Source organism: Solanum pennellii, chromosome 5, assembly GCF_001406875.1.
Source record: "Solanum pennellii chromosome 5, SPENNV200".
Taxonomy (NCBI): domain Eukaryota; kingdom Viridiplantae; phylum Streptophyta; class Magnoliopsida; order Solanales; family Solanaceae; genus Solanum; species Solanum pennellii.
The window spans coordinates 17,800,493-17,812,992 of NC_028641.1; the positions used below are offsets into that span (position 1 = coordinate 17,800,493).

General features: G+C 46.9%; 1 protein-coding gene and 1 pseudogene across 2 annotated transcripts; both read right to left on the reverse strand.

Moving 5' to 3' along the window:
• Positions 1-3,947: 3,947 nt before the first annotated feature.
• Positions 3,948-6,158, reverse strand: LOC107018881 (uncharacterized mitochondrial protein ymf1-like). The gene has a single exon (XM_015219467.2). It carries the CDS (start codon positions 5,744-5,746, stop codon positions 5,267-5,269), a length of 480 nt encoding a protein of 159 aa, XP_015074953.1. The 5' UTR covers positions 5,747-6,158; the 3' UTR covers positions 3,948-5,266.
• Positions 6,159-7,153: 995 nt separating this feature from the next.
• On the reverse strand, positions 7,154-11,462 carry LOC114077351 (annotated as a pseudogene). The gene is made up of 3 exons (XR_003578639.1): positions 9,138-11,462; positions 8,150-8,660; positions 7,154-7,801 (listed from the first exon to the last, which is right to left on the reverse strand). The product of XR_003578639.1 is annotated as a 60S ribosomal protein L2, mitochondrial-like (transcript).
• Positions 11,463-12,500: the final 1,038 nt, after the last annotated feature.

Here is a 12,500-nt window from a genome sequence, read left to right on the forward strand (position 1 = left end):
TACTTAAACTGACAAAATGGAATAAACAATCAAGACCTGGCTCAAGGCTAACCCCTCCACACTCAGGGTCAGGAACGGGAAAGGGAGAATGAGTAGGACAGGCTCGAGGTCAATTCTTTCTTTTAGGAGAGATCCCACCCCCTTCTTTAGCGCTTGTTCATTCTATAAGACTTCCTTCTTGTTATCGGTTAAGGAATCGGAGCTGCTATAGAATCAACATCTTACACTTTAACAGCAAGCGCAGCAACGAGAAGTTTTCCTCTACTGGAAAGCAGTCCTTCACGGATATGGGAGCTTACTCCGCTGTTGCTGGTTTAGTAAGCTAAGCATTTCTATCCTTTATGATTATGAAAAAGGAATGGATAGAGAGGAAGGCTCCAGGGTTTCTTTTTCTTTGTGTCAACATAGGAATGGGAGCTGTTTGAATAGATGCCCTTTTCCCTTGTTTGTTGAATCAGCCAAGTCAGTAGCCTTTCTTTTATGCGGGATTGCCTGTTGATGCAAGGAATAAGGGCTACTAGTCTTTTCGGAAACTGCTGCTAAGATCCAAAGTTACATTGATTTTTCTCTTTTAGTGTGGGGGCATTAGTAAAAGGCCTAAGCGGTCTTAGCTCCTTCTCTGGTCTTGCCGCCCTTGCCCCTCTTCTCTTTTCTCTTCTTTTAGAAGCTGTCTGTGATCGGAACTTCTTTCACTTTGAACGACTCCGGTCCTATTTCATCTCTTGCCGCGGCTAGTCTCTTTGTAGTAGTAATAGTGGGAGGGGGGGAACTCTTTTGAAAGAAGAAACGATTTGGTCTCAATAAAAGAGCCTATGAAAAGAAAAGAAAATGGAATTGAAAGTTCCTTGCCTTAGACTTCGAGTTGAAAGAGAGGAATGACAGAACTCTTGGCCTTACGAGACGCGGGCAACTTTGCTATTCAAAGGGATAGAAGTAAGAAAATGTTGGAAGAGATGGCCTTGAGCCTGTTCTGGGTTCTATTAATTAATAATTAGATTGTGCCAGGTCACTGAACTTAGAGTAGGAAATTCCAGTGAAAGCTTCATCCTAAGAAGACTGAAGAAGAGCAAGAACATCGGGCATTCCTATTCCGAAAAGGCTAGCTGCTGATTTCACTCAACCTCTCCTCGGCTCACTCGCTGCCTTAGCCTTAAGTCTGAACCTTCACTCCGGAAGTTCCTTCGTTTTGTTTCAATAGAAGCTAGATTGCCGCCTTCAAGCCTAGAGAGCAAGAAGCTCTTCGTGGCAAAAGTCTTGCACGTCTTTGTACTAAGAGCGGATATGCATCATGTTGTGCTTCTAAACGGCAGCAAATCCTTCTCACTTTTTTGATCAGAATTGAATACGCAGCTCTAAGACGAGGGAAGCGCTTAAAAGCCCCTTTATTCATACATTGAATTTCTAGATAGCCGGATAGCAACGGTCTTCTTCTAGCTCCTCGCGGATTCTCTGTATTCTCTTCCGAACAGCGGATTTCCTCTTTCTATTAAGAAATTCTAAAGAAAAAGTCCCTCGGACGAGGAAAGAAGGGGCTTTCGATCGAGATGGGTAGAAGAAGCACTGCAAAAACTGTGGGAATTAGGAACTAACTTCGTTCTATTGCCTAGTGTCTGAGCTAACATTAAGGAATAGGCGGGATGCTTAAGAAAAAAAGAAAGTGTGTTTTCAGGTAGCTATGGAATTGCTGCTAGTAGACTAGTAGACTGAAAGGCTATTCCCTCCCAACCCTAAGCTAACCGCTACGCAACTCATTTCCTGGGCAAGCGGGGGAATCGAATCAACCCGAAATGGGCTTTCATTTCTTTCTCATCATTTTAAACCAGCCGAAAGGCTTACGCCCTTGGGTACTTTACATAATCTGAAATGAGGGAACTCCTAATGCGAAGGTAGACTCCGGTCTTCTTATTCAAGTAGTAAAAATTTCCCTTCGGTAAGGATTCCTTGGGCGAAGAGGGGATTTGCGCATCCAACGATAAGATAAATGGCCTTGCTTGCCTTTTGTGATCTGTCAATTGCAATACATGGAAAAAGCTGACACAACCCATTCAAACAGCTCTTATATACGCGCTATTTCATGCACACTTGCAGCCGCAGATCGTCTTCTCCTCCTTTCTTTTGAAGTTCAATGTCGAAAATCGTATTCTCAGCCTAGCTAAAGAGAGGCAGCACTATTCGCTTGAAGTAAAGAGTCCCTTGCTTTCACAAGCCTGATTTATATATGCGACCCCCTATGATTCACTTTAGAACTCGTGCCCTATGCCTGACCTTCGACGATGCTAGGTCTCGAGGTAAGCCCTTCGTCGCTGCGTTTCGGTCGATAAAATCCTCCGAGTGACTGACGACTCGTGAGCTCGCAGGGCTCACAGGATGGGAAAAGCCCCTCTCTTCATTTCATTATTTCATTGATGGGTTTTCACGACGTAAGCACGTGGAAGCAAACGGGCAATCGACTGCCTAAAGGACCCCATTTGTGGTTGAAGGCTAAGTTCATTCTTCGATATATCTCACTCCGCTATGCTAGAAGACTGAGAAGCTTCAGTTTATTACCAACCTCGGGTTCAACAACTATTGGGTAAAGCCTAAACCTTACTCCTTTCCTTCTATCGGAACAGGCAACAGATCTCTAGATCCGATGCAACTAGAAGTCATTCGATTACGTCTGAGAATGGTTTCAGTCCAAACCCTTTTTGTCGAGTGAAACTCCGCTTCTTAAGAGCTTATTTGGACAGACTCACTCCCTTACTCGCTGTCTTATATTCCACTCGCTTCCTTTGGAAAAAGAGTCAGAACTGATAGTCATCGCCTTTCCCTTTCGACTGGACAAATTCAATAGCTGCTGCTAGCCCGATTCCAAGACCTGGACCTCTTTCAGGTTTGAAAGCAGCCCTTATTCCATCAACAACTCAATCGATGGGACTTGCTTTCCTTCCTAAAGGAAGTTAGCCGGAGCCGGTAGAAATGACTGACTGAAGATAGAGAGAGATCACCTCCATTCTCCGAATAGTACACGGTAACGCCAAAGATCTGATTCACTAGCATAGGAAACCTACTGAAGCCCAAGGTAAGGGAGGAGCGTCATGGCTAGAGGTCGAAGAAGCTCCAACCCCGGCGATCTAAGTGAGGCGATGCCTTTGAAGTAGCGGATCTATAGGTGTGACTGAACTCGCCGATCAGGGGTATACTGATGAAAATAAGATTCTTATGAGAGAAAGCCTCCAATACGTTCGTGCATTTGCTTGCCTTGCCGTTTTCATACGTTTTTCGGTGGGAGCCTGAAGCTGAGACCTGGGAGAGGAGACCAGACTGAAGTAAGGCCTAACTTGAAACTATGTACCGTAGTTTGAGCAATCATAACTGATCCCTATATATTGATCTTGCCAAAAATCACTAGGGGAATAACAAGTACAAGTAATGGTACACGCGCCTTCGAAAGCTTCTTCTCGAGTGTGGAGCATGAAGCGGTCTTGTGGATAGTTCTCCGGTTCGGGTACCAAGGAAACGGAGCAAGAAAACGTATGCGCATCCGAACTATTAGCTTCACTAACGCACACCGGCAAGAAGCCGGCCGGTGTTTGTTCACACCGTTCGGTGCTTGTTCACACAGGCTTCCGCGGTAGCTCAGCCGTTGCTTGTTCTGAATGAAAGTGAATACAGACGCACCTTTCTTTAGTGCAGAGCTGGGTTCATGATTGCGGATTGCACAGACTGACTTCACCTAATGGCATATAGAAACGTGGTAGGGGAGGTTAGCTCAGGGAAGGAAGCTAAGTAAGGGCGAGCTACAACAAACACAAAGGAAAGGTCCGCTTCAGGATCATTTGAATAATGTGAAGATACAGACGAAGCAGCTAAAGCCGAATCAGAATATTGCGCTGAAGCAGAAACGATAGGATCGTAAGAAGAAAAAGGCTATACGCCTGTCCGTATTATGTAGAATAGCCCGTCCCTTGAGCGTGGAGCCCTTGCTCTATCCCCCCTTTGATTTTGGTCGATCTCTCTTGAACTGCACGCAGCTTTTCCCTATCCTCCTATAAGTAGTCCGCTGAGAGTAGGGAGCTCTAGGACTCGTTGTCTTACTCGTTATGCTAGTTAGACTCACTTCAAGTTTTCCGTTCGTTCACTTCAAACTCGAAGATATACGTATCTTCTCGTTCAACTCCTTTCGTTTATTACACTCGCTCTTTCCAGCTCTGAAAGCAAGGAGTATAGTATCGAACCGGCCAGCACGCACTATCGGATCAGCCCCTTCCTTTCTCTGGGAACCGAAGCGGGAACTGGGAAGGTTGTCAGACAACTCTCCGAACTCTTACTTTTCTATCCCGTGTGCAAGATATAGTGTATGCCCTGCAACTGGGTACACTAGAAGTTTTCCTTCATCCTTTGGGAATCAAGTCATTCAATGAATGAAAAGTGAAAAACCTGTAGATAAATGCTTTTTACAGATGATGACAAGACTTTCCAATCAGTAGCTGGGCTAGGGCTTATTCTGATTCACTTGCTATGGCATTCGTAGCATCAATTCCTTGCATCCCTCCTATTAATAAGGTAATAAGGCTCTGCCCACTCAGAGTGGACAGACATTCGAGTTTTCAGCGGTTAATGCTAAATGTACGAGGGCTGCCCGTCGATTATTGTGGGATGCAATGGACTCTATTCAGAGGACTGTCCTCGCACGTGTAAGATTAGATCGGGGTTTCACTCCCTTACTACTCCTTTACAATAATTCTCCTAATATAAGAAGTATCTAACCTATCTAAACGCAAGCATGCACGAGTCAAAGGAGGCAATTCAGAATGAAAGACATGCAAACCAGAAACGGAGGAAGCCGCCCTTGCAGATAAGATGGCCGAGATACGGAATAGGGAACTCGCTCGCTTCGGAATCCCTTTCTGATAGGAGGACCCCTTTTTTGGGATAGACCGACCCCTACACGGGAGCGATAGCGAAGCCATTCCGGGTAGGCGCACAGTCCTTATAGCATAGCAAACGTTCCACTTATAGGCTCCCAAACCCTCGATTCGATTGTTTTCCAAGAATGTTGAGCCGGGTATGTAAGCCATGTATCTGGGAGGAACAACAATAAAAGAAGGGCTTTCGGTTTTTGTCTTGTAGCTATTTTCAAAATATATATATAAGAATCCCTTTTTTAGAAGAAAGATTATATATATGTCCAATCTCTAGTGGTGGTGGAACCAAACCAAGAGGTATGTCGTCCGACCCGACCTCATACTCTTTCTTCCCGACCTATTTGACTCTATGGCCATAGTTATTTAGGTGGTATTCCGAGAACGAATTCCTCCCAGGAACACACGAAACAAAGATATGAACTGGGTAAATAGAAATGGAAAAGAGATGTTTCTATTTCATCCAAATTAGTTGCTTTTTCTACATCCATATGATCTACTAAAGTAGATCGGTATTGACCATATAATAAAAGCAGATCTTGGTCCATGGAGTCCCAAGAAGGTAAGAACTCCAACCTGTCCGATGCTTCTTCGGCCAAATACGATATACAAGTGGGACCTGCACTATGAGCAAGCTGTGCGAAAAACCGCTTCTTTTTTCCGGTTCCGAAATAACTTGGGCGAAATAGGGTTCTACCGGGAAACCATGGATTTTTGAGTTTTCGCCATTGGTTATTGGTTGAGCCACTGGAATGGAATGAGATAAGAATCTCTGGACATCTTTCCTCTCCACTTACTCGTAACAGGCTTTTCTTCTGTAGAAGACTTCTTCCGAATGTCATAATTGTCCGACACTACGTTCCTCGATCTTCAAAGAAAACTGACTCCTCCTACTCCTCCTTCTCCTTTAGGATAGGATCCTCTTTGGTTTGGTCCTTCTTTCACTAAATGGTCTCACCATTTTCTAGTAGTAGTAGTTCGCGCGAGGGACTTTTCTATCGCTTGCCCTTGCCTTTCACTCTCATTTGGTCTCTTTCTTCTAAAAACTAAAGCGAAGCAAAGCGCATGGCAAAGAAGCAGCCAGCTGACTGCCCCCTTCCACTCGACCATTCTTCGCTGTGTGAATAAGGTCTTAGTCTGTATGGGCATTCTGAGCAGGCCGCAATAAGTCGCTAGTCGAAGGTTTAGACCAATCGCATATCATCACCATCTTGCCCGCCTCCAATTGATGACTGGCTATTATATAAGTGTTGACCTAAGNTTTAGACCAATCGCAATTCATCACCATCTTGCCCGCCTCCAATTGATGACTGGCTATTATATAAGTGTTGACCTAAGCCCCTGCGCAGGGGCTCGGCTCCCGAACCGTACGTGAGCTGTCTCGTACGGCTCTTCCTAAGAACTTGAAGCCCCCTCTCTCTAAATAGAAAAAAATGCATTTACAAGAAAAAAAAGACTTTTTCAAAAAGCCTTCGCCCGCCTATTCAACGGGGCTATTAGAGAAGCTGCTTCGTTCCTTGACTTCTTTTCTCAGTCAAGCTTCCTTGTTCCTTAGTGTAGTCTCGGTCCATAGTTTAAGACTCCGTTCCTTATAGCCTAGTCTATATCCATAGCTGACGTGACTCCGTACTGACGCCATTCCCTTTGTATAGTATACGGCTAAGTGACTTCATAAACTCAACCTACTTTTTTGCTTACTGTAGCATAGGCCTTCGTCAGTCTTTCGTCCCTTCGCCTATAGACGGCGGCTTGGCTTCGCTATCGCTCATGACTTGGTATAGAGCCGTGTAGTCGTCGGTTTTACCACCAGAATTCCTATGAGATAGTGGTAGTGGTCGGCCTTTCGAATGCCTTCTTCCTTACTTTTCTTAGAAGCCCCTTACGACTATACTATAAAGGACAAGGGGGTGTTCGCCTTTGGAAACTTAGCTACTTAAGTCCTTCTCAGAAAGTCCAAGTAAGGGCGAACGTCATTCTGTTCTACAGCTACAACACTATATATTTCTTATATATATTAAACATCTTAATAGTAGAACTACTTTCGTACTACTAAACAAGGAACCCTTCGGCTCCCTTTGTTTGAATAAACGCCGCTTATTTTAGTTTACATTCAAACCAAAGTAAACCAAGCTAAGCGGTCACGACATCTTGTTGATATTGATTGAGGCGTTTGATGGAGTTTAGCTGACTGAATCCATAAACCTAGAAAGTCGCCGTCACTGGTACTTTTTTATTGGAATTTTAATCTATAGGTAGGTATCGGCGGGGCTTGCGTAATGTAGTTGTAGTTAAGGCTGAAGTAGCGCTTTTTTTTTAGAAGATCTACTGAAGTACCAAAGGAGAACGGGGCTCCCAGGCCGGGACGTCTGGCAGAATGCTTGGCCTCCTGCGCTGGAAGTGAGACCTGAAGGGTGAGCTTATGGCGGTTAGCTTCTAGAACTAAATAATAGGCATTAGGCATTCTGAGCTGAAAGGAGGCAAGCAAATGAAGGGAGGCATTACGGGCCGACTACAAGAAAAGCAAAGCTTCGTAGACTCGGTCAAGTCGCTTATAGAATGCCGACGACTATTTTCCACTTAATAAGTGAAGGGGAGAGGGAAGCGAGGCTTAGAGAGCTTTATAAGGCCGACCACTACATAAGCCGCTGGCGGAGAAAGCTCGAAGAGATTCCCTTCATTCATTACTAAGCCAGGGTCCCAGGTCTCCGAGTCAGCCCGCGCTTTTTCGAAGGATCCTGCACCCATGGGCATACGGCCTGGCAGGCCTTCCCTTTCCGCCGGAGCTTCATGGGCGTTGCCCCGTTCCCCAATTAGATGTTTGGATGTGAGCTATACTCCGCGAGGAGCCAAACGGGCGTATGGCCTTGCGTTGCCATTTGACCTCTTTTCCCGTGTGACTAGGAATGCTAAGTGACAACCTCTCAATTGTCACCGCCTGGCCTCTCTTGCTACCACGGTAGCACCTAGTGTGGTCAGCACCAATCGTGTTCGGGCAACGAAGCTTACACTCATTCACATTGGTTCATCCTGCTATGCCCTGGGCCTTTTGCTCTTCTAACGTAAAAGGTGGCCGGCCATTCGTCAAGGCCCAGGAATCCGCTGGACATCTCAGCGGCGGGATTTGATACCCGCATCCGATCGAAGTTGCATTTTAGTGCTCCCTCAACATAAAGGGGGGCTTTTTCTAAGTGGGTCGCTTCTCGCAAGACATTGCTTAGGACCAACGGGTCACACGACAGGTGCACGATCTACTTTGCGCGTTCCATCCTTCAGCCCTTCGCCTATCGGCTTGGCAGGCAAGCTACCTTGATCCGTCTTCGGCTTCGATTCGTTACGCTCAGAAGCTCCAACAAGTCCTAAAGTCTCTTGCCGCCTAAAACTCTGCCAAGAGAGAGCTGCTTTACGTTTGATCCTATGTACCCATAGAATGCTATGCGTTCTCCACTTTCGGATCTCGCAAAGAGAGAACGTGTTTTTTCCTCTGACTTTCTCTCTCATTCGCGGAGCAAAGAAAGCGGGCTTTGCCCCAGCTACCGCTATCCTTGGGAAACCAAAAGAGCTACCGAAGGAAAGGGATGCAGTCTCTCCTTTGGCCTTTTGAGAGGAGAGGGCAGAGAAGAAAACGTCCTTCGCGCAAGTTTTTTTGCTTCCTGCGTCCTTACTAGTAAAAAAGGGGCTCTTCGACAAAGAAGGCATTCTGGTAGGAAGGCCGACCACTACATAAGTCGCCATCCATCCATGAGAGAAGCAAGCTACCTTTCTTTGATCCCCCTTCCCGGGCAGGANATCCGTCTTCGGCTTCGATTCGTTACGCTCAGAAGCTCCAACAAGCCCTAAAGTCTCTTGCCGCCTAAAACTCTGCCAAGAGAGCGCTGCTTTACGTTTGATCCTATGTACCCATAGAATGCTATGCGTTCTCCACTTTCGGATCTCGCAAAGAGAGAACGTGTTTTTTCCTCTGACTTTCTCTCTCATCCGCGGAGCGAAGAAAGCGGGCTTTGCCCCAGCTACCGCTATCCTTGGGAACCCAAAAGAGCTACCGAAGGAAAGGGATGCAGTCTCTCCTTTGGCCTTTGGAGAGGAGAGGGCAGAGAAGAAAACGTCCTTCGCGCAAGTTTTTTTGCCTCCTGCGTCCTTACTAGTAAAAAAGGGGCTCTTCGGCCAAGAAGGCATTCTGGTAGGAAGGCCGACCACTACATAAGTCGCCATCCGTCCAGGAGAGAAGCAAGCTACCTTTCTTTGATCCCCCTTCCCGGGCAGGGAAGAGAACGAAAATGGACCGCAGAGGGTAGTCGTGGTTGATTTTGATTCGAGGATCTTACGCGGCGGAGCGAACTCTTCTATCGTGTTGCATTTTCTCTGGCGGACCCCCCCCCGGTCCATCGTACTGGAGCGATTCGAGAAGAACGATTAGGCGCATATTCTATCCTTTCTACAATGCCTATAGACGAAGTGCTTCGTTTCAGATCAATTCTTCGCTGCAATCGCTTCGATCCACCCCCTCGGTGAAAAACCGTAATACGCCCTGAGGAATTCCTACCAGCAGACTTCCCTGTACTCAAAGTGAATTGTCTAAGTGCTCTCCTTTGTCTCATTGTTTATCTCGTAATCATTCGATTCCGCCCCTAAGGCTAGCTCCTACTCCTCCTCCTTCTCCTTTAGGATAGGATCCTCCTTGGTCTTACATAACAATAACACAACACTCATAACAATAACACAACACTCTCGGCCGCCCAAGAGGACAATCTCTCAAATACACATGTTGGTGTTGTTGACCCGTTTTTCTTTTCTTTGCTGATTCCTCTCAATGAAATTTTCCATGTTGCACTAAGTTACTTACGGATGTATGCATGCGGTCCGGGAACACTTTGGGGTGAACACCCATCCGAACAAGTAGGGTCAATAGTTCAGCATTTAGGCCGTAACATTTAGCAACCAAAAAATATTTCACCCAACAAGTGCTCTCCGAACCAAGCTAGATAGTCTCCTATCACTAGGCTCACCAACCAACCTGGACTTTTTTTTTTATTCCTACCGGATATCAAAACAAACCATAAGGATTGTTTCCAGCCATGAGTTCCCCTATGACATAAGCGCTCTTGGGTGGGGTGGGCCATTCCATCAAATCTTTGAGAAGGGGCCCAGTCTCGTATTTGATGGTCGGCGTGGCGATAGGCTTCGTTTCTACGACTGCCTTCCCAGCCGTTGAAAGACTGAGCGAGAACGGTAAGGGGCGCACAAACAAAGAATGTCGTTGTGCGGGGATGCGATTCGCCAAGCTGGGGCAAAGAAAGCCGTCCGACCCTACCGGATTAGGAATGTGAAGGCCTCTCCTTCGAAAGGAGACCGGGGAAAGAAAGAGCTATGCTATTGACCGGACCCTTTTTTCTCATTTTGTTTGAAGCGGGCCAAATAGAGAATGAAATGCATAAAAAAAATAGGGGAAGGAAGTCAGAGACTCCCTTTTTTTTGGTTTAAGGGCTGCTCGCCCTACCGAAGTACCAAAGGCTTTCGAGGCTTACACCTCCCTATTACAGGACCTAAAAAAAGGCTTTCAGTAGCGCCCTTAGAATCTAAGCCTTTTGAAGCGCCAGTAGTTGTAGCTGTGGCCACACCAACCCTTTCGTTCTTATCGCTCCGGATTCCGATCTATATGACCTCCGGGCGGTACAAAGTAAACCTCTTCCGTAGAAGCAGGTAGTAACCTAACCTTTAAGAATTTGTTCAAGGGAGGACCCTCTGATCTATCAATGGAAAGATCTCCATGTGTGGCGTGATAAGGAATCCTAGAAAAGATCGATTGAGACTCCCTCCACGGTCCCACGAAGATCTCTACGTACTTGTCCAGGACAAGTGAGATCTTCGGCCTGCGTGCCTGGGAGCAGCTCAAACAAAGAAGAGTCTGGTCCGGTCTGAATTCAGGCACGGCCCGCCCGTCTGCTGCTAGGTCCGGAAATGGCGCCGGGCGAGGGCGCCGCTATGCCCCTTAATGAATCGAATGGTCCTTCGACCTTCGTTTGATTCCGACGGCCGGCATAGATCTCATGAGACCGGCCCACTATTACTACGAAAAAAGCCCTGCCCTCTCCTTCGCTACTAGGAAAGTAAGCAACTTCTATTAGCGCCGGACCTTGAGTCGAATTGATCGTGTCATGTGCAACGTCCATCAATGATGGTTCATTAATGTCCGTTGATTTAGACTCCTTCCCCCTTCTCAATTACGAAAAAGATCGAGAGGGGCCCGAAAGCCCCCAAAGAACGGAAACGGAATTCGATTCACTCCCCATTCTCTCTTAAATAAATAAAGCTCGCCCTGGGTCGGGACTTTCCCTGTTGTTCTGTTCCCTCCACGAGAAAGACGCACGGAAGAGGTATTCCCAGCGCGCGGAGGATCCGTTGAGAGTTTGTCTCGGTAGGGAACTGTACGATCTTTTCCCCTATTGTATTGAATCAATAAAAAAAAGAGGTCAGTGCTACGGCCCCCTATTGTTTGATCCAATATTGACCGGGGACGAGCCCCCACTTCCATAGATCCTTGGTATGACCTCCCGTAGTGGTCCTTGCTTTTAAGAAAGCGGAGCGGGGCCGATTTCTCGTACTTGCTCAGTGTGCCCCCCTTTCTTCGAGTGCCCCGCCCGGTTCACTGGGCTGTTGGCTTACCAAGCACTTGCCCGCTGCTCCCGCCGCCCGCTTGGCGGGCGGAACGCTCGTTATCATGACTTTTCTCTCTGCTGGGGCCCTCCCATTGCAATAGCCATAAGCTATGGCAGCTCCAGCTTGCAACCACAGGTGCCCGCCCCGCGAGGCCAGAGTGGGCTCAGCGGTCAGCCTCCATTCGAATTATATTAGGGGGTCTTTCGCTTTTGCCAGATCTAGAGAGATACTACAAGTCCTCCGTCCCAGATTCCATCGCTGCGGCCATCTGGTTCACCGGTACTACCAAAAAGTCTCATGCTTACGTTACTGTTATTGATGGTTTGATTATCTTGGACCACGAGGACCCCAGTCGTGCTTCTGGTTTCCATTCCAATCATCATATTGATGATAAATCTCCTCGTGCTCTTCCATAAGAACTTGGAGTCCGTATCATGGTGAAGATAAGGTAAGGCTGTGATTCTTGCTCAAAAAACAGACCGAACGCCTTAGAGTTATTGGCTCGTCCAACCCGGCAGCATTCATTAGTCGCTAGTTCAACTGTCCCTCGGAGACAGGGTCGAGAAGTACCATGCATGGTTGCCCCCCGTCCTTTCTTTCTATCAGTCTCACCCAGCAAGCCACCCCAACCCTACAGCCAAAAAAGGTAAGCGCCTAGCGCGAGCCTTATTTATTAGTTTTGTAAAGTCAAGCTTTGGCTCTCTAAAGACTAATGAAATGGATTAAAAAAGGGGGGGACTTATGCAACGGGCTATGCCACCCAAACCAACTGATGGAAGTCTCATCCATCCCATCGCAAGCACCTACAATGTCATGATCACATTGGTTTACCCTAGTTTCTTTGGTAGTTTNTCATCGGAACTTCAACCAGAAGAGGTAGGCTCGGGTTCCTGGTATAGGTATAAGAAAGCCAGTAGAGCTAAATAGAGGTAGACTGTACTT

Coding starts and splice junctions, on each gene's coding strand:
- LOC107018881 (XM_015219467.2), bottom strand. CDS start 5,746: ATGACATTCGGAAGAAGTCTTCTACAGAAGAAAAGCCTGTTACGAGTA.